Raw genomic sequence first — 18,308 nt, 5'->3', positions numbered from 1 at the left:
GGCGCGGGAGCGCGGAGCCGCGCTCCGCTCCCGACGATGCTGCGGGGCGATGCCCGGCGCCGGCGAGGACGAGATCTGCCAGAAAGCGCTGCAGCTGCTGGCCGAGCTCTGCTCCGCCGGGGCCGTGGAGAACGAGAACTGCCGCGATTTCATCTACTACCTGCGGGACAGAGCGCGGCCCCGCCTCAGCGACTCAGGTAGGGCCGCCGGGGCTYCCCCGGCAGCGGCAGCAGCGGCCGCGGGCGGCGGGACGGAGGCCACCCCGCCCGGCGCGCGGCTCCCAGCCCGGCTCCCGAGGCTGTGTCCGCGGCCGGGATGCGCAGCCGGGCGGCGGGAGATGCCACGGAGCACAAGTTGCCGGGCTCGAGCCTCTGCGAAAGGGGCTATTGAGCTTGCACACGGATGAGGAGGAATTTAAAGGGTGCACCACAAACCACATGGATGCTTGCAATACTGATAAGCCTGTCCCAGCCCTGTATTTCTTTCCTTAACGTTCTCTGTAGTAAATTAGTTTGTTTAGCACAGAGCAGCCTAGTCACAGTAGGAAAGGTCTTCTTGTAGTTAGCTTATCAGAAAGAGCATTCGGAGAGTAACTTACTGCCAAGCACACAGACATGCTGAAAGGCCTTGAGCAATCCAGTAAATAAAACTGGGGGGGAGGTCTTCCCTTGCAATAAATAAAATGAGTTTTCCTACGTTTTGGTTGCTTGCATCCAGAGCTGTTTGCAGTCATTCTGCCTTCCTCTGTCTCTTAAAAATATCTGATTTAAGGTGATTCATGAAATGTTTCATAAGAATTTTCAAAAGGAAAGATTAGGTGGGTTTCATTGTTTTGGTTAATATAAGTAATAATTTTGTATCAGGCACCTGTGATATTCTCTAATTTTCTCTTGCCAAGGGATCAATCACATACTTGGTACCAGGTGMTAATTCCCAAAATGTCTATTTAAATCAAGGCTCAGTTTGAATGCTAAACTACTTGAAATGCAGCAGACTTTAATCTCAGCTACTTGGGCAAGAGCTTCTGAGATTTCCTTCAGAGAGCACAATTTTTTTCCTTAGTCTCAGGCAAAAAGGATCCCTGGCATCTGTTTGAGAGCGCGTCCTAAAAAATAGTTTTGTGTTTCTAGTCATTTTGTTTAAACTGCTGGCACACAGCAGACCTGTGGTGCCCTTGCAGCCCTGCTCAGTTACACAGAGTGGTGGCCGCTGACCTTGCCGGCCAACGTGCAGCAGCAGCAGCGAGCAGCCCTGCTGCAGGCAGCATCTCTCCATTGGCCTCAATGCGAACACTGCATTTTATGCAGCTGCAAGCAGCCTCCGAGGGTCTAGCAGGCCTCGACTCAGAAACCTTCCCAGTAGGGTAGCTATGTTATGCCAAGGATTAATAAATTTAACTTGCCCTGTATTTCTTTGGTTAAAATACCTGTGTTGTTCTAGATAAACTGGATGCTCATAAGATTCGCTAGGCAGTCATTGGATTTGTTGACATAGGCAGTAGGAAGACAGTTTACTTGACTTGCCGAAAGAGAAAGTAATACAAATCACCATGACAGGAGAGTATGTGGACCAAATCCAGCTTAATTTACATAGCGAGTTTCATTAAGAGTAATCAATGGTGAAATGTCATTAATAAGCCCTGATGAGAGATCTATCCATTTTCCAGCACCTGGTGCTAACATAGGGACAAAAATCTGTGGTGAAAGACGGAATATTCTTGGCAGAATTAGGGAAAAGATGCTTTAATTTTTATAACTTCAAGTCTTTTCTTGCATGAAGATGACTTGTGTTATTCAAACCAAGCAACTATCTCTTAGGCCAGGCTAAAAAGCTCTGCAAAGTGTGCGATATTGTTAGAGGTGAGAAGAGTGCAGCTAGCAAGCGTATGTGAAACATTTTGTACAAGTTGTTGTGAAGAAAGCACATAGCCACCTAAGCCTATCTGCATGGTAAATAAAGACAGTACAGTGCATGTTTGGTTTGGCCAGTCATACAAGCAGACTCTGGTATGTGAGTGGCAGCAGCGCTGCAGTGGCTACTAAAACTCACAGCCTAAGGGAGGAAGTGAAGGGCGATGGGTGCTTGAGCCAGATCCCAAAGTTTGTCCATGGCCTCGGCCTTGTGCGCCCCTCAGCCCCAGTGCAGGTCCCCCGAGAACGGCTCCGTTCTTGCCTGACATCTGTGCCTCTCTGTGTAGCTTCTGCCATCTGAGTATTTAGGGCAGGGCACAGACTGGGGAAAAGGCTGGATGCTTGGGATATGCACAGATCCTTGTCTTATTGTTTTTTTTTTTTTCCTCCTCATGTAATTTGCCCTTATGCTGTAAGTACTTTTGGGCAAAGTACTTACAGCATAAGTTTAGCACTAATCAGCTCCTCGTTTAATGCACAGGTCCACTGGATTTAAAGGGTGACATGATGTTAGCTGATAAAAATCTTTAGAAAACTAAAAATGATAATTAGGAACTTAATGAAAATCTTCAATTGCTTCACTGAGAACTTCATGTCAGAGCACCTTTAAAATCTGAGTAGGCCTCTGTTTGTATCCTTAAGCATTTAGATATCTTAATAAGCTGGACCCTCATCTGTTCCATTCCTCCATTTACTTTTTGTAAAATGTTTACAGTATTTCTGTTATCACAGAAGGGGTTTATGAGGATAAAAWTGCCATAGAAACTCTGAGCACACTAGATATACTAGATATATAGATATTCATTTGGAGAATTCACATGGACCTGACTGAGTCAGGTGGAAACTCTTAGTCATAAGGCATTGGGAAACTATCATTCAGACACAAATAATAGCACCCCATGGCACCAGAAAACGGCCAAAGAAAATTCTGCAGATGAAGAAAGGGAGTTATTTTACTGACGAATTATACCAGCTTGCCATGAAGGATCTTAATGGAGAGACTGCTTTTAAAACAGGAAGACAAAAAAAGTCATTTCCATATGGACTATTCCTGTAATGGATTCACCTTGCAACTTTTTAATAGAAGAGCTTGATGTGCAGGACAAAAAAAAACTAACACAAAGGGCATTTACACTTTCATACTTGTGCCTTTGGACTGTTAGACAAACAAACATTTTGGAGGGAAAGAAAAATCAAGAGGAACAATTACATGCTTCTCATATAGGATAGTTACAAGTTTGGCACGCAAGAGAGGAAAGAAGTTGCCCTTCTGTTGCTGACTAAAATGAGCACAAGCTGCTAAGTGGCTGTGGATTGCACTGCTGTTCCAAATAATGTGGCTGCATCAGAGTTGAACGAAACTTCAGAAATTGATCTTAAAGCTTTTGTGAGTTATTTGTTGTTGGAGTTTATTTTTACAAGGGTGCAGCAGAGAGCAATTTCCCAGAGATGGCAGTGGTAGGTGCTCTTGCTCTGTGCTGCACTTCTGCACTAGCTCTTGTAGTGTCTTCCCAACTTTGCAACTGCTTCTGTTGCCTGACTACTTTGTATAGGATGCAAGACATAGCAACAGTGCTCAATGTATAGTTTTATGTTTGCTGGTATTGCTGAAATATTAAGGAAAGCAAGTTATGTGAAGGACAATCCTTAAGGAGAGCTGCATCCTGACACTATGTCACACAATGTTACACACCCCTACCACTTTTTCTTCCATTAGTTAAAGAGTGAAAGCATGAAACCCTGAGAAACTTAAAACTTAATAAAAAAAATTGGAAAGGTCATGGGAAGCTTTTAGGAACCTGCAGAGAGGGTAAAATGAAAGATGTTTATGGAGAGATGGGATGTATAAGGAGGATAGGCAATTAATCATGGTGAATTTTCATTAATGTCAAGTAGAATAATGAGAGTTGAAATACAAAGTAAAGCTTCCTACTCTTGTCTGTTGTCTTGGGCTGCACATTTTGAGGATAAGCCAATAAGCTAAGAATATTATGTTATTCTTAATTATGATACTTCAAAATTGAACACATAATGAATATTGTGGGTTTAGTGATAGCTATTAGACATAAAATATGCTACAGGTCATTAGTAAGACATCAATACTATATAGTCATAGAAGGACAGATTTTAGCATTTCATTGAAGATAGTTGACTGCAGTCAAGAAAACAAAAACAGTAAACTCAGAAATGTGATGGATATTAAAGTAACAGTATGAGAAGGTAAAGCTACACGCTTGCAGTAAATTAAATTAAAACTCTTCGTCATTATTTTAAAAAGTTTACCTTCAACTTATTTCTTAGGCATAAGAAGTAGTATATATTACATTGTCAACCAGAAAGGCAGAAGAGCAAGTAAAAAGGCATTAATTGGCCTAAAGGCAGCATTCCACCTTACCCATGAGAGATCTAAGTCAGATTTTTGCGCTAAAAGTATAACTAAGATGGACTGTTCACTCCATAGAAGCTAATACTATGGGAGATTTTCTGTATCCAATCTCAATTATGGTATTTCTCCAAGTGTGAAATTATTGAAATTATGTAGATTAATTATATTAAATTATTCAACTGATAATTAGGTCTCAGATTTTTAATGAATATATTATATAATATAATATGTATTATATAATATTGAATTTTAATTTGTCAGAAACTGGAATCTTAATCATTTTCAGTCTCTCTGAAAATCTCAGTTTAGGCTTATTCAAATTTATCATTCACCACCTGTCATCAAGTGGTGTTCCAGCAGGCTTCTCTTTAATTTAGAATTGAAAACAATTTAAAAACAAAACCTGTCTTCAGAAAACTGGTTCAACTTTTAAGAGGGTATCTTAACTCAAAAATAAATCACTAGATTTTTTTTCCAAACTTTGAAAGAACATTTATCAACAGTTAAGCTGCAGGATTTAATCTAGATCCTAAATACATTTAGATTTATCTAGACAATTTAAAAATCATTTAGAGATGTTAAGGACATGAGAAAGATTTGAGGGGGTGAAATAACTTTTGGTATGTTTTTATTTTGATGTAACTTATGAGTTATTGCTTTCCCTATTCTTTTTTTCTCCTGCAAAATGAATGTAAAATGCTACCATTCAGAATTGACAGTATCCTATATGCTGTTAGTACAGAGCTCTCTGTAAGACAGCAGACAGGTATGAATCATATTCACTGACATAATGTCAAGTGAATGGTTGTGTGTGGACCAAATACTTTCGAGTTCCTAGAGTATCAAGAACCGAAATACTACTTTAAAAAAAATACAGTACTACTGGTATTTTAAACTGCAAATAGGTTTCCATTTTCTCTTGTGAAATTGAGGAACAAATTTGCAGAAAGTAAAAGATGTATTTCCTATTACCTATATTAGAGAGGCCCTTTTTGTTTCTTACCCTGAAAAGAAATGAGTGTTCAGACTCTGTAACACTGCATGAGTTTAGGCTTTGCGTTTCTTGGGGAATCTGTTTCATACTCTAACCTCTAATATTTGAAGAAAAGGGCAAAAAAAGAACAAATTATGCTTAAAGGCCACTATGTGTGTGCTTAGTAATAGCTTAGAGACTATAATTATTTCTCAGCAAAATCAGAAAACTATGTACAGTATGAATGAAAATGGAAAGTATATAAATCATAATCTTTCTAGAGAAAAATTTTACTTTAATATTATTGTACAGAGATATGTTTTCTGGAATAAAGTTTGTTCTTTTTACAGGTAGCATAAATACATATAGATGTTTCAGTTTTAATTTATACTCCAGAAATAGAGAAAAGGAAGACAAGAAAGATAACTCTTATTATGCAGCTATGATGCTGAGTCTCAATCACGTTGCGACAGTCAAGTACTGCCCAAGCATGAAAGGCCAGATCTTTGCACCACCAAAATCACTGTACTTTTTAGTTGACTGATGTCAACTACACTTGTTAGTATTTTAAAGAAACAATATTTACTAATATGCAGTGTATATAGTAAATATATTTTATAAAATAAAAACTATTTAGTGAAGTCATTACTAACATGTTTCTGAAGTAAATCTAAAAGATAGGATAACATACCAATTAACTCCGATGTCAGTTAACCATGGACACACCACAATTTCCGTAATCTTCTTAGAGACATGCTGTGAACATTAAAGAAGCAGGTTATTTTGAATTGTCAGGAAGAGATACATATACACATAATTGAAAACATCACATAATTGAAAACATCCCAAAAAGTAATGATAACAACAACAGCCTTTTAAAAATTAACATGGCTAACCACGATACAGCCTTTCTTGCACAGAAATTCTAAGCTTAAATACTGGTTTTGCTGATGAAAGCCAGTAGGTTGAATTTAGTCCTTGTACATACATCTATATTGGCTGCTAAAATGTTGCTTGGCATCATTTTCTTACTTCAACAGGATCTACATATTCATTGTAGGTAAGTAGGACAGGGAAGAGAACTTGCTAATTGCCATTTTCTAAGAAATATAAGTAAGCTGAATTTTTTCAGGCAACAATTTAAGTTAGGAGACACAAAACTTCAATCACTTGAGTTGTTATTTGAATGGATTTATGATCCATTAATTCCTCAAAAATGTCTGAACTTGCATTTCAATAATGCTGCTGTTTAATATTGGCAGTATTCTGAATATTTACATTTTTGCATTGATTTGAGTGACCCTAGCACAACTAATGACCACATTTTCCTTCAGAGATATGTTAAATTCTGTATTCATGTTTTTTTTTTGAGATCGCAGCCCAGTATCTATGTTTAGTGTATAGTAAGTAGAGGTGGAGCATACGCTGCATTTTTTCCTTTAGTTGAACATTAGTAGGATCTGCATCCTTGAAAAGGTCACCTAGAATAAGTAAGAACTAAACATTTTGATAAGCATGTGTCACAGATGTTGTCATTGGCAAACAGGTTCAGAAGTTCTATATAGGGTTGCAAGTGTGTGTTAGGATTGAAAAGTACATTCCCATATACTTTTGAAATTTCTTTTCTTCCCTTACCTTGATTAGCTCTTAAATTAATTCATAAAAATAAAGCACTTCTAGCCAGAGCTATGTGGACACAGTAGACCTAGAGGGCTCTCCTGATGCTCAGGAGTAAAGCATTTCTTTTCTCAGAATTGCTTCTGGGTTGGGAAGAAGGGATGGAGCCCAAGCTCCTCCTTTTCCCCTTCCACCTCCATGACAGGAGGTGGCCAGGCAAGAAGCAGTTAGGGGTCCTCCTCTTCTGTCGTGTTCCAACAACAGTAATTTCTCAGGCAGGTGCCTAGTGCAGACTAATAGGGTCACAACCATATCCTTACCACGCAGTCGAGACAACACCTAACTGAACGCTATTACTTCTGGCCTTTTCTTTGTTGGAATGTTACAGAACATTTTATTTCAGCAATTTAGCCTTTAATTTACGTTTATACTTAAAATTCCATTTTGACGTTTTCGTTCTTCCACTACTGAAAATAATGATCGTTGTTGGTTTAGTGCAAAGCTGTACTTAAGAGCTTCCTGTATTCTGCAGTTTGCTGTGTTTTGTCATTAATTTAAGCTCTTCTGTGGCTTTATGTAGACTGAAGAGATAAAGAGAGATTATTTTAGTCTAAAGCTTTATGTCGCTGTCAAATTGTTAACAAAATCTGTGAGTTTACAAGGCAACAATTTTAGTTCAAGAGATCATCAGAATAATTAATTACAGATGAAAGAATTTTATATAAAAAACATAATTGATTCCAACCTATAAAATCTTTAATTCCTAAAGTTCATATTATTACAAGATAAATCTTCCGTGCATATTCTGTAGTGCTGTTAGGTAATGAGTGTATGGTCCATTTATTGGGAAAGAATAAAAAATATCTGTAACATTAAGAAAACGTTACGCATAAGAGCTTATGGTTATTTGCATTAATTATTGTAGTCACACTAAATCTTGTGTAAGATGCTGAATAAGTTCAGCTGCCTTTTTTGGATTTTAAACGTTCTTTAAACAAGTAAAATCACTTTGGCTTCCTTCAGCACATGCACTACAGTAATTTATCTGCTGTGATTAGTTAGAATTCAAAAATATAGTAGATGCAGTCAGAACTAACATATGGATGTGTGTCATTAGCCAAGTTACAGTTAATGTTTGTATATTGAAGATAAAGGTTGGAAAAGTATAAGAATATATAATCTGTCAGAAAAAAATCAGATTATTAAATTAAAAAATTAGAAAAATTAATTAAAAATCAGATTATGTAAATGTAATATAGTAGCAAAAAGTCAGACACTAATAATTTCAGAGTTAAATTTTTTTAAGTGCATGTAAAATAATCAGAATGATTTGAAATGGGATCATTCCTTTCAGCATTCTCACACATTCAAAGTGAAAGTGTCTTCAAAATTTCCTTTGGGAATGTTTTTCTAATTCCCCAAATTCTAWTTTTTTTTGTACCTCTTTTTGGTAATCAAAGAACAAAACCTGTTTTGTTATCTCCCAGTATAATTTGAAATATATAATTATATATATATATATTATATAATCTCCTAGTATAATTTGAAAATGTAATTGTATTGTTGTACAAACAATCAATACATTTGACCAATTTTATATATCAATTATCTCAAGAGGCATCTGGCCACAGCCATATAAATTTAAATTTAAAGTTCTCTTTTAAAACCATCCCTAGCTGTTCTGTAATTTGCAAGAGGTTTATGTCTATACAGTTAATGGCTTCATTAATAAATATTAAGATATCATTGAAAGAGCTTTTTACATCAATCAAAATGTATAACTAGTTATAATTTGCAAGTCAATTATCCTATACATACAGGACCATTTAACATTAGTTATATTATCAGTGAGACCAACAGTTTTACAGTCACGTATTTCCATTTGTAGCAGATGTTTTACTCATTTGAAAGAGAAGTTTCTTTTTCATTTCCCCTCTGGGAAATGTAACGGATAACGTTAAGGACTAGTTATTCTATATTTCTTGGCATGTTGGCCTTAAATAGGATGTCTTATAGGGTCGGATATGCAGCAATGCTGTTAGGACAGCTCTTGAATGGTTCTTGCTGTCTAACAGTTGCTGTTATGACAACTCTCCTGAAATGGCTTTTAGGGCCGTTAGCAAGCAAATACAGCAAAAGAGATCTTGTGCTGGCTCAAGATACAACAAGCACTGACCAGAACATTTCTCCAGTTAGCAGTACTATTTCTTTAAACTTTAATAATGCGCAAACCAAAACAAAAGTCTAAACTAGCAGCTTTGACTGTATCGGGGTTTGGTTCAATTCTGTGACTGACCTCTCTATAGAGCAGAACATGCCACCAGAAAAGGCTTCTCCTTCTGCACATGCCTCTAAAATGGTAACAATCCAGCTCAATTTTTTCATGCTCTTTTGGGTGGTATTATTTAATTAACAAACGCTAATGGTAGATTGAATGAGTCAAAAGAGAAGGTTTCTCTATCCTGGTCAAGTGATGAGATGATCTATCTAGTGAAGAGAATGAGCATGGAACTGGAATGGAACTAGAAAACAAGATCAGAAACTAGGTGTAAGTGCTAAACGGGGAGGCAGGGGGTTGAGCTATTTCAGTTTGATTTGTTTGTTCTCAGTTTATCTGTTCCAAGAAGAAGAGCTGAAGGACCTTGGAGGGGATGGGTTCTGGCACTGGCAGAAACGCTGGAGTGCGGCAGGGGAGCAGGCTACAGCCAGAGCAGCACCCGCTGCTGGCAAGGCTGGTGCAGGGCCCTTGGAAGGGATGGGAATCGCTCCTGCTCCTGAGGGACCAGAGCACCCACAGATTTGCTGGCAGTCAGAAACTGGAGTTAATGGAATTGAAGCCTGGGATCTGCCTTTAGGGACACTGTAGGCAAGGAAAACTGTGCATATACCTGTTTTCTGTTATCCCATGTCACTTTGCACTCTCTTGTATAATTACATTTCTAGTTTTATTAGAGTGCAGTTTGCCTTTTTTAATGAATGTAAAAGCCTTTTGATCTTCTTTGGGGAGGCCACTGTAGAAAAAAATACAGGCAGATCTGTAAAAGCTTAGGCTGACTTGGAGTCCCTTAGTTTGGCAAGCCTGCATGAAAAAGTCTCATTTGATACTGACACTAGGGCTGTGGCAAAAAGAGCTCTGCTGTCACAGCTTCATCTAATGAGGAAAAGCTGTCACCTCAGCTACTTCTTGCACAGCAACATCACTGCTCCTGCCAGCTTCTCCGAAGTATAGAAGCTGTAACATTTTCATCTGCTCTCATTCTGAAGTTAATAGGTCTTGTTCATACCTGCCTCATTCAATCTCTTACCTATGTCTCTCGTTCTGTTGTTGTTATGTTATAAAGAGTGATTTGGCCAGTCAAGATGATTTCTTTCATACAGCTGCTATAAGCCAGTGACTATAAAATAGCTAAAAGCAATGCCCAAAATAGTATTGCACAGATAGAGGTTTGCCAGAGTGATGTGATGATAATTGCTGTATCTGCCTTCTGTGGTGGTAGTATTACAAGAGAAACCCAGTACTGTGACAAAAATTGCACTTTCTTCCTTTGATGCATTTCTCCTCCTTCTGCGTGTTTGTGGGGAGTTAGAAAGCAGGACARACTTTAATAGCAACAGCAAGAGCAGCAGCTGCTTCACCAACCTCAACTCCCCCAGACAGGAGARGGGTGGTTTTTCACATTCAGCAACACAATCTCAGGATTTACTACTACTTCTAACAGCTCTGTACCCTAAAAGAAGTTGAAACAGAAATTTTGTCAAAATATTTTACATTCTCTGTGTTTTGGCTGTTTTTTCCTCCTTTCCCTGTACCTGTCTCCTGAGTAAGATTTTGAGTGGTGGTTGTTGCCATGGTACTAAGCAGGACAAGGTCTCTACTCAGAATGATGCTAACTGTTCACGGCTGTCCAGTGCCAGATTATTTCATCTTCCRAGGCAGGCTTGTTTACGTGGGATGAACACAGAGAGCGGGTACTCCGGAGCGGGTAGAGGCTCTTGAGGTCATTCCCCTCGTGTCAAGGCAAATGGGAGCTGGAGGAGCCCCAGCGTTAGTGCTGTCCTTCCCCTTGCCAGCGAGCTGTTCAGACGGCAAGGGCTTCATGCGCTGCCGAGCAGCCGATTGGCCTTGGAGGGAAGCAGCCTCTCAAGCGGGACTAATGCTGCATTCAAACCACAAGAGCTGGCGCGGAGAGGAGGCCAGCGAGGGAATTCGCAGATACTCATTCAGCACTGCCTTGTACTTCAGCAAGCCCTTTCCTCTGGAGRAGCAGCCCTGCTTGCCTCCCACCTGGGCGTTCACTCAGGATAGTCTCGTTGACTTGGTGAGATACTTCTGCCACGGATAAAGGGCAAATACTCACAGACTCCAGCAGCGTAAAAGAGCTGAAGGTGCTGCAGCCCAGTTGTGGCAATGTTTAATTCTTCTGTAGCAATCCCCAGMACTCAAGCACGGCTGCAATAAATAAACCTGATACCTGCCATGCATAACATAACTGCTGTTTTACAAGAAACATCACTGCAAAGTCTGTATCCACATAAGAACTTGGATTTGTTGTAAATAATATAGAGCAGTCAAAATCCCAGCTAATCCTTTGTATGTAGCTGGGGAGAGAATAGGGCCTGTCTGAACTGTGATGATGGGAAAGCAGCGAGCAGAAAACAGTCTAGCAAGCAGCCTGAGAAAGCACTAGGCCAAGAACTAGGCTGAAAGTCGTTTTCCTGAACAGGGTGCTCTATATTTCAATAGTGAGCAGGCAGCAGGAGTCTGGGCGGGGTTGGGGCATCTCAGCACTTTCTTGTTATAAATAATAAACAATTTTTTTTCTCCTTCGTAGGTTAGCAAATAAAAGTATGCCTGTGCTATCAGCAGGAAAGCAATAATTGAGATGCAGAGATTTGATGGAATATATATTCAAAATGGAATAAATAAAACCATAAGCAGGATTTCAAGCCCTCTGTCTCTGTGTTGGGCTTAATCTCAGTGTTTAGATATGGAATTTATTCTTGATATCTCTTTGTAAGCTTGGATTTATGTTAAATCTCTCCCCCCTCCCAGTCTCTAGCCTGTTTCTCCCTGTTGTACAGCAGTAACAGGTCAGCTTGTCAGTATGTTTGGATATCTCATCATTTTGCACTTTACTACCCTTTTCTCAGCATAAGGGTTTCAAACGTTAATTGTCATAGCCTGGTTAGTTTTGCAAAGACTAAAATGAAACTATTTATGACCAAATCTGAAAGGACTACTATAATCAGTAATCTCTTTCACATTACTTTAGTAGGAAGGAATATGCAATTAAAAGCATTTTTCATTGTGGAGAGGTCTTTCAATGTGCTTCCCTCCATCATGAATAAACAGTGGATTTTTGTTTAGTATATTTGTTCTTAAGCATTTATATTTATTAATTTCATTAGCAAATCTCAACATGCTTTTCATTTTTTAAAATAATTTCTACAGTGAACCATCCACACCTTTTATGGAAGTTGTTGCAGAACTTGGTTAGTAGTTATGCTCACTTCTTGTTTAGTAGTTATGCTCAACTCACTTTCCATTGAGCATCCTGCTAATAGCCTGATTTTTAGAAGTCTGCAAATTTGGAAAAGGCAGCTCTCCAGGGTTTTTATTTTAGGTTAATTGAGTTTAACAATACAGTTGTGTCTTTTTAAAATGAATATAAGTTTATTCTTTCAAGAGAAACTTTTTTTTTTTTCAAATTGCACTTTATAGTTTTTCAAGAGAATATACCTTCTCTCTGCATTCATCTGATTTCATCTAATTTGGGGTAACTTTTAATCTTACTGTAATTTTGATTTCAAAAGCTGCTAAAACAGAGCTGCCAAACTGCACTTTTTATTTTCTTTTTTTTTTTAACTCGGAATAATCTTTGAAGGTATTTTTTTCCAAGAAATTGGCACAAATGAATCTACTCACACACCACTGACTGTGTGGGAATTTGATACTCAAGTCCAAAGTCCATCCTCAGCATTCCAGTTAGTAAGGCCTCTCCTGAGATTAAACCATCATTCCTATTTTTTTTCTGAGCAAGAATAAAACATGTAGAGATCAGAAAATAGAAATACAGCAGCTAGAAACTTATCAATGGTTTATGCCATTAGGTTACTTGATTCTTTTTTTCTCTTAGAAGTAGCAGAACTCCTGGAGTTTTGGGKTTTTTTTTTCCCCCAAATGGAATTCCTCAGATCTAAGGCAGAGCAATTCTTTGATAAGGAGAAAAGACAGAAAAACTAGTCCTTAAAAACAGCTGTGCTGTATGCCATGATTATAATTTCTCTCCCTGATAAGGTTATTTATCTTCTTTTTCTTATTTATTGCTTGGCTGAACCTAATATATTTTAAATTATATTCTAGAAGTAGTAAAATACTCTGCAACTGGTGGTATTTCAGTGCAGAATAAGCCCTGAAGTGATTTGTAATCCCCTGATACTACCATCATCTAATAGCRACCGAATTGAATACTGTGCTCGGTGCAAGGAACAGTACTTCATAATCAGTTGTCCTGTGGTTTGGTCAGCATGGCCTAGGAATTAATTGTTGTTTGGCAGAGTTGCTGCTCTCAGTGGCACCCAGTAGCTGGAGCAYCCAGCATCGGCAGCATATGTACCTGCAGATTTGTAGCTCTTTCCCTGAAAACGTGTGCTGCAGACTATCTGTTAAAACACTTGTTAGCCTGTCTTCTCTAATGGCTAAGCACAACAAGATAGCACATGCTGGACATCCGTCAAAGACACTCAGGGATGTGTAGCTTACTAATTACTATGAATGTTTACAGGATTTGGAAAATCTTAATTGATTCTGGCACTGAAAGTGCAATCTGTTAAATTGCTTGTCTCCTTTGGTTCATCTTAGGCCTAATGGAGAATCTCATTTGCAATTAACTGTAATCACTATACTGTATATTTTCTAAAGCATACAATGCATTACTATGTTGTTTCTGGGYGCTCACAATTGGAGAAAGTTAATTCAAAATAAGGGCATCTTAGAGGTTTTGTGGATTTTTTTTTTCAGAGTAGAAGAATACTAAAATTTGGACCTAGCTCATATACCAAACTTTTTGTCTACTACAGCACTACTATTCCTACTTATTTCTGTAATTCATGCATGAAGACTGTACAAGTAAATCTATATCACCAACCAGTGTGGCACAGCCAGTGTGGCCAGGCAAGTTTCCACCAAAAGATTCCTCCTCTCTCCCTTTCCCTGCCACCCAGTGCTAACTCGCTAGCAGAAATGCGTCATATGGGAAGACAAGGGCTGAAACTACTGAAATGAGTTACATTTATTTTATCTGTAAGAGAGATTATACAGTAAATCTGAAACACAATACACTTCCTCCACATATTCAGAAGCAGAGGTGGAAATATCACTAAATTATTTGCATAGGTTTGTCTGCTACCAGTGTAGCCTGACAGTTTAAACAGCCAAAGCTGACGTGCTGTGTCTAGAAATCTCACCGAGAGAGAGAGAGCTTTGCTAAGAAGCCATCTAGGACAGCAAAGAAAGYGCAGCAGAAAAAAGACATAAATCTGCAAAATTTTCCCTTACAGGAATGGGGACTCCTTTGTCTGCTGCTAGTGCCTAGGGTTTGGATGTTACAGCACACGTTTGTGTTTCAAATTTGGCCTGACAGCACCTGCTCTTTCCATTTAGTGTGTTGATGAAGGAACAGTTAATCACAAATGTTTGCTTGCTCTTCTTAGCAAAGCAGAGAGGGTACTTGGTAGTTCCTCATATTAAAGACTTAGCTGTTCTAATTTTTATGGAGAGAATAATTTCAGGAGGTAAGATACAGATCTAGTCCAACTAACAATCAGTGAAAATGCAAATCCAAAAAATGAGTATAGATTCTATATACTGCTAGCATGAGATACAAAATTTCTCCAAGAAAAAATAATGACAAAAAAAGATGCCTCTAACGTATTAGAAATAGCTCCTATCAGAACGCAGACTGTTAAGCAGAGACAGGTATTAGTTTTACCTTCTGCAATTGGAAAGACAAGCATAAGGAAGTATATAATGGAGTGATTTCCAGCACATTCAAGCTGTTTTGAAGCTAGGTTTTAATTGCATCTATTATTTAGATATTCTTCATTCACTTAATTACCAGATTAATGGTCTTACATAATGTGGAAAATGGTGTTTTGACAATAAAAGATAAATGCAAAATTAGCTTTAGAAGAGAGTGTAGCAGAGGTTACTTTTTGTAGCAATTACAAATACGCACACATGTGAATACAGACCAAGAAGATGATATCACTGTATGGAATGCTACTGTAAATCTTTACTGTAGAAAACATGCATAATTTTAGGAACTGCTGTTGCTTAGGCCTTCTACTAACAGCATGACTCCATTTACCTATGTGACTTAAATATTCACTGTGATATTTTGAGTAAAATATAAAATTTTCTAATCCTTCCAATAACCTTCATCTCTGGTGCTCACAAGTGGATGTTTCCTTATTCATGTAAATAAGGAATAAGGAAATGTATTCTTAGATATCTAAAATAGAAATCTTCCCTGCCGTTCTGAGGTGGTAAATACATTGTGAACCCCCTTGCTGCTTTTGAAACATGCAGAAACATGTGAAGATGGTGTATTTAGATAATTTACTATCAGCATGAAAAACCTGATACCCAGAAGCATTCCTATCTTTGACCTTTATGTCAAGATGAATGAAAAATAGACTTCTGACTGAGCAGTCCTTTCTGAAAGATTGCTTGTTATAAAGGTATGACAGAAAAAAAAACCCTTTTTCCATAAAAAGCTAAAATATCCTAATTTTGACAATTTCTCATTTCAAGAATTTCAAGAATTTCTAGTCTTAATGAAGTAGTTATTAGTATTTATTTTTTATCCTAAACTGATTCCAGCTGACCATGTGAACCAACAGCATTATCATGGATATTGCTGCCAGGAATACAGGGAATGGTAAAGTTAGAAGTTAATCATACCTGAGGTCATTTCTAGCTCCTATCTTCATCCCTGGTGTGTCTCCTTGTGAAGATTTGGGGTGGGGGGATGACAGCTGACAGGGCTACCCTGTGCTTAATATTTGCTTTTTTAGTCATAAATACAGCATATCTGCAATACTGAAGAACAATACAGTTTTCCTCTCTGTTAAACTAGTTAAAAGCAAGAAGAAAAACCCTTTAAGATGTCTAGTATCAATTTTACATTGAAAAATAAGCACAGTGTGGTAATATATATTTCATGGGAAAACTTCACAGCGTTGTTTATAGTAATCAGAATCCAGACATGCTCAGTTCTCACCCCATAGCATATGTTATTCAGTATATGCTTTGCAAAAGAAGCAAGTTGAGGTTATCCTTTATATTTGGGTTTGCTGAAATTAGGAAGACCTCCAAGAGCATCACACCTTAAAATAATCACTTTGCTGGTTACGAATGATAGAGCAGAAGAGCAGTCTGAATGTTGTCTTGCTCAATTTAGCTTCTGTGCTTTGTTTGTCTTTGCCCTTTACAGTTTTAAGCTGTTTCATCTTAGATATCATATTCTCCATTTGCCTCTCTTAGTTTCTCTGTTTTCACATATATTCTGCATTTTTTTCTTAGAAAATATGGTCTTTAGAAAAGAGAGATATGGGATTTCCAGAATTATCTGCTACTAACAGTCAGCAGAAGCTTTGAACTTGTTTCTTTTGCTCTCCAGAGATGGGGATGGGGCAGGGAGATAATTGCTGTATGGTGGGGATGGGAAGGAGATATTTACTTTAAATTTATTCTTGTATTCTGAGGACACAGGTGGGTGCGTCTTGGGGAAAAATGTTTTCCCACAGCTTTTTATCTTTCTTCAGCCTCTCCCCACCAAATATTTTCCCCACATAAAAGAAAAAAAAATATTCCTCATCTTTAATGTGAGCAGATAACCTAGTTCATTATAGCTTCTTAAAACTCAGTGAATAAGGCTACATGTTAAAGCCACTTGACTTTTCTTTTTACAGAGAGAAAGCAACTTGGAGCATTTGAAAAGGGCAACTGCATTGGGCTCCTCAAGGAGCCCTAAGTAGAGCTGGAAGGAATCAGTGGCTGTCCTCACAGTTCATCAACTTTCTTCTCTAGCAACTGGCAGAAGCCAGAATGGGCTCTGCTGGTTAAAATTGTTTCAAATTGGTTTTCAGCATGCAAAGGAAGTTGGAGAGTTCTTGTGCAAAATTGACTGTAGTGTTATTCCTCTCCTAGGTGGAAGTGTGATCTGGTGAGAATAAGACTCACGGCAGGGTCAGAAACTCGGGAGCTTTTTGTTTAAAAAAAATTCTTTTTTCTCAAATTGACCAAGGTTGGTTTATCTGAATTGTCATTCTCTAAGTAACAGCACTAGCAGAAGCTGCATTTTTCAACATTGTACCATACTTTGGAAATTGAAGCTAGCTGTTAGCTAGAGATGCATCCTGACATTTTAAACCTACAAGAAGTGTGGAAAATTATAAACACAACCTTATCAAAGCAATTTGAGGCAGTAAAAGTTCTTACTAATTGTGTTTAAGGCATGATCTATTGCATAATCTGCAGAAAAAMTTATTTCAAAAATGCTGTAACCATAAAAACAGCTGTTTCATTGACTCATTTTTCAAAAGGCACACCCTAAAGCAAAATAGAGAAAAGCACCTCCAACTCATAATTTCTTTCTCTAGATGTGATTATAGAGTTAGATAATGTTAGGGATGTGGGGAAAAATGATGGAAAGCCCATCTCCACATTTCTTTTACACCTACATTTTGGAAGCAGACCAAAGAGTCTTTGGGTTAAAGGAAACAATGAAGTTTCAATTTTGAACAAATACTTGTATCCAGAGCAAATGCTGAACAGCAGGACATATGCAGATAGTATTTATATATATATATATATGTAATATAATTTGCAAAGATGAGAATAAGATTTAAGAGGGATGGAATTAAACTAATGAAATAAGATATTTCATTCAGTCCAAATGATTCAAGATTGAATATCTAAAAAGACACCCTGACAAGTGTGTATGCACATATGCGCTTGTTGATGGTTGTACAAGGATAATACAATCTTTGGAAGAGAGGAGGATTAAACCTGGTAAAGGAGGCTGAGAGAACTGACAGAAAGAAAAAGCAAAATGTACTGTAGTCAATGCTCATTTAATTAGTAGGAAGTTGATTGAAGAAGTGGATAGCCCTTATCATATTTAGGACGACACTTCACATGTTCCAGCTTTTGGAGGGAAGATAATACAAGCTAAGCTCTCTGTGCCTTAAGATCAGTCTTACATTGCATTCCAAAGAAGGTTAAATTTTTCTGCTGGGGCAGGGGAAAAGAACAGAATATTTAACGTGCTTGCATTACATGACTGTTGCAGGTACCAAAATTAATTCTTACAGATTTGCAGTCTGGAGAAATTTACTTTCGAGATTGTATGCCATG

The 18,308-nt window shown here is 37.9% G+C and overlaps 1 protein-coding gene across 1 annotated transcript in view; it reads left to right on the top strand.

The window, feature by feature from the left end:
- Positions 1-49: 49 nt before the first annotated feature.
- Positions 50-18,308, top strand: part of SYT9 (synaptotagmin 9) — a 43,338-nt gene continuing 25,079 nt past the window's right edge. Inside the window, exon 1 of the mRNA XM_026041175.1 lies at positions 50-197. Coding sequence (XP_025896960.1) covers positions 50-197 — 148 coding nt within the window. The remainder of the gene's footprint in view (positions 198-18,308) is intronic.

The sequence above is a fragment of the Nothoprocta perdicaria genome, unplaced genomic scaffold, assembly GCF_003342845.1.
Source record: "Nothoprocta perdicaria isolate Ctin4 unplaced genomic scaffold, notPer1 scaffold_28, whole genome shotgun sequence".
Classification (NCBI taxonomy): Eukaryota; Metazoa; Chordata; class Aves; order Tinamiformes; family Tinamidae; genus Nothoprocta; species Nothoprocta perdicaria.
This window is presented reverse-complemented; position numbering and strand designations above follow the sequence as displayed.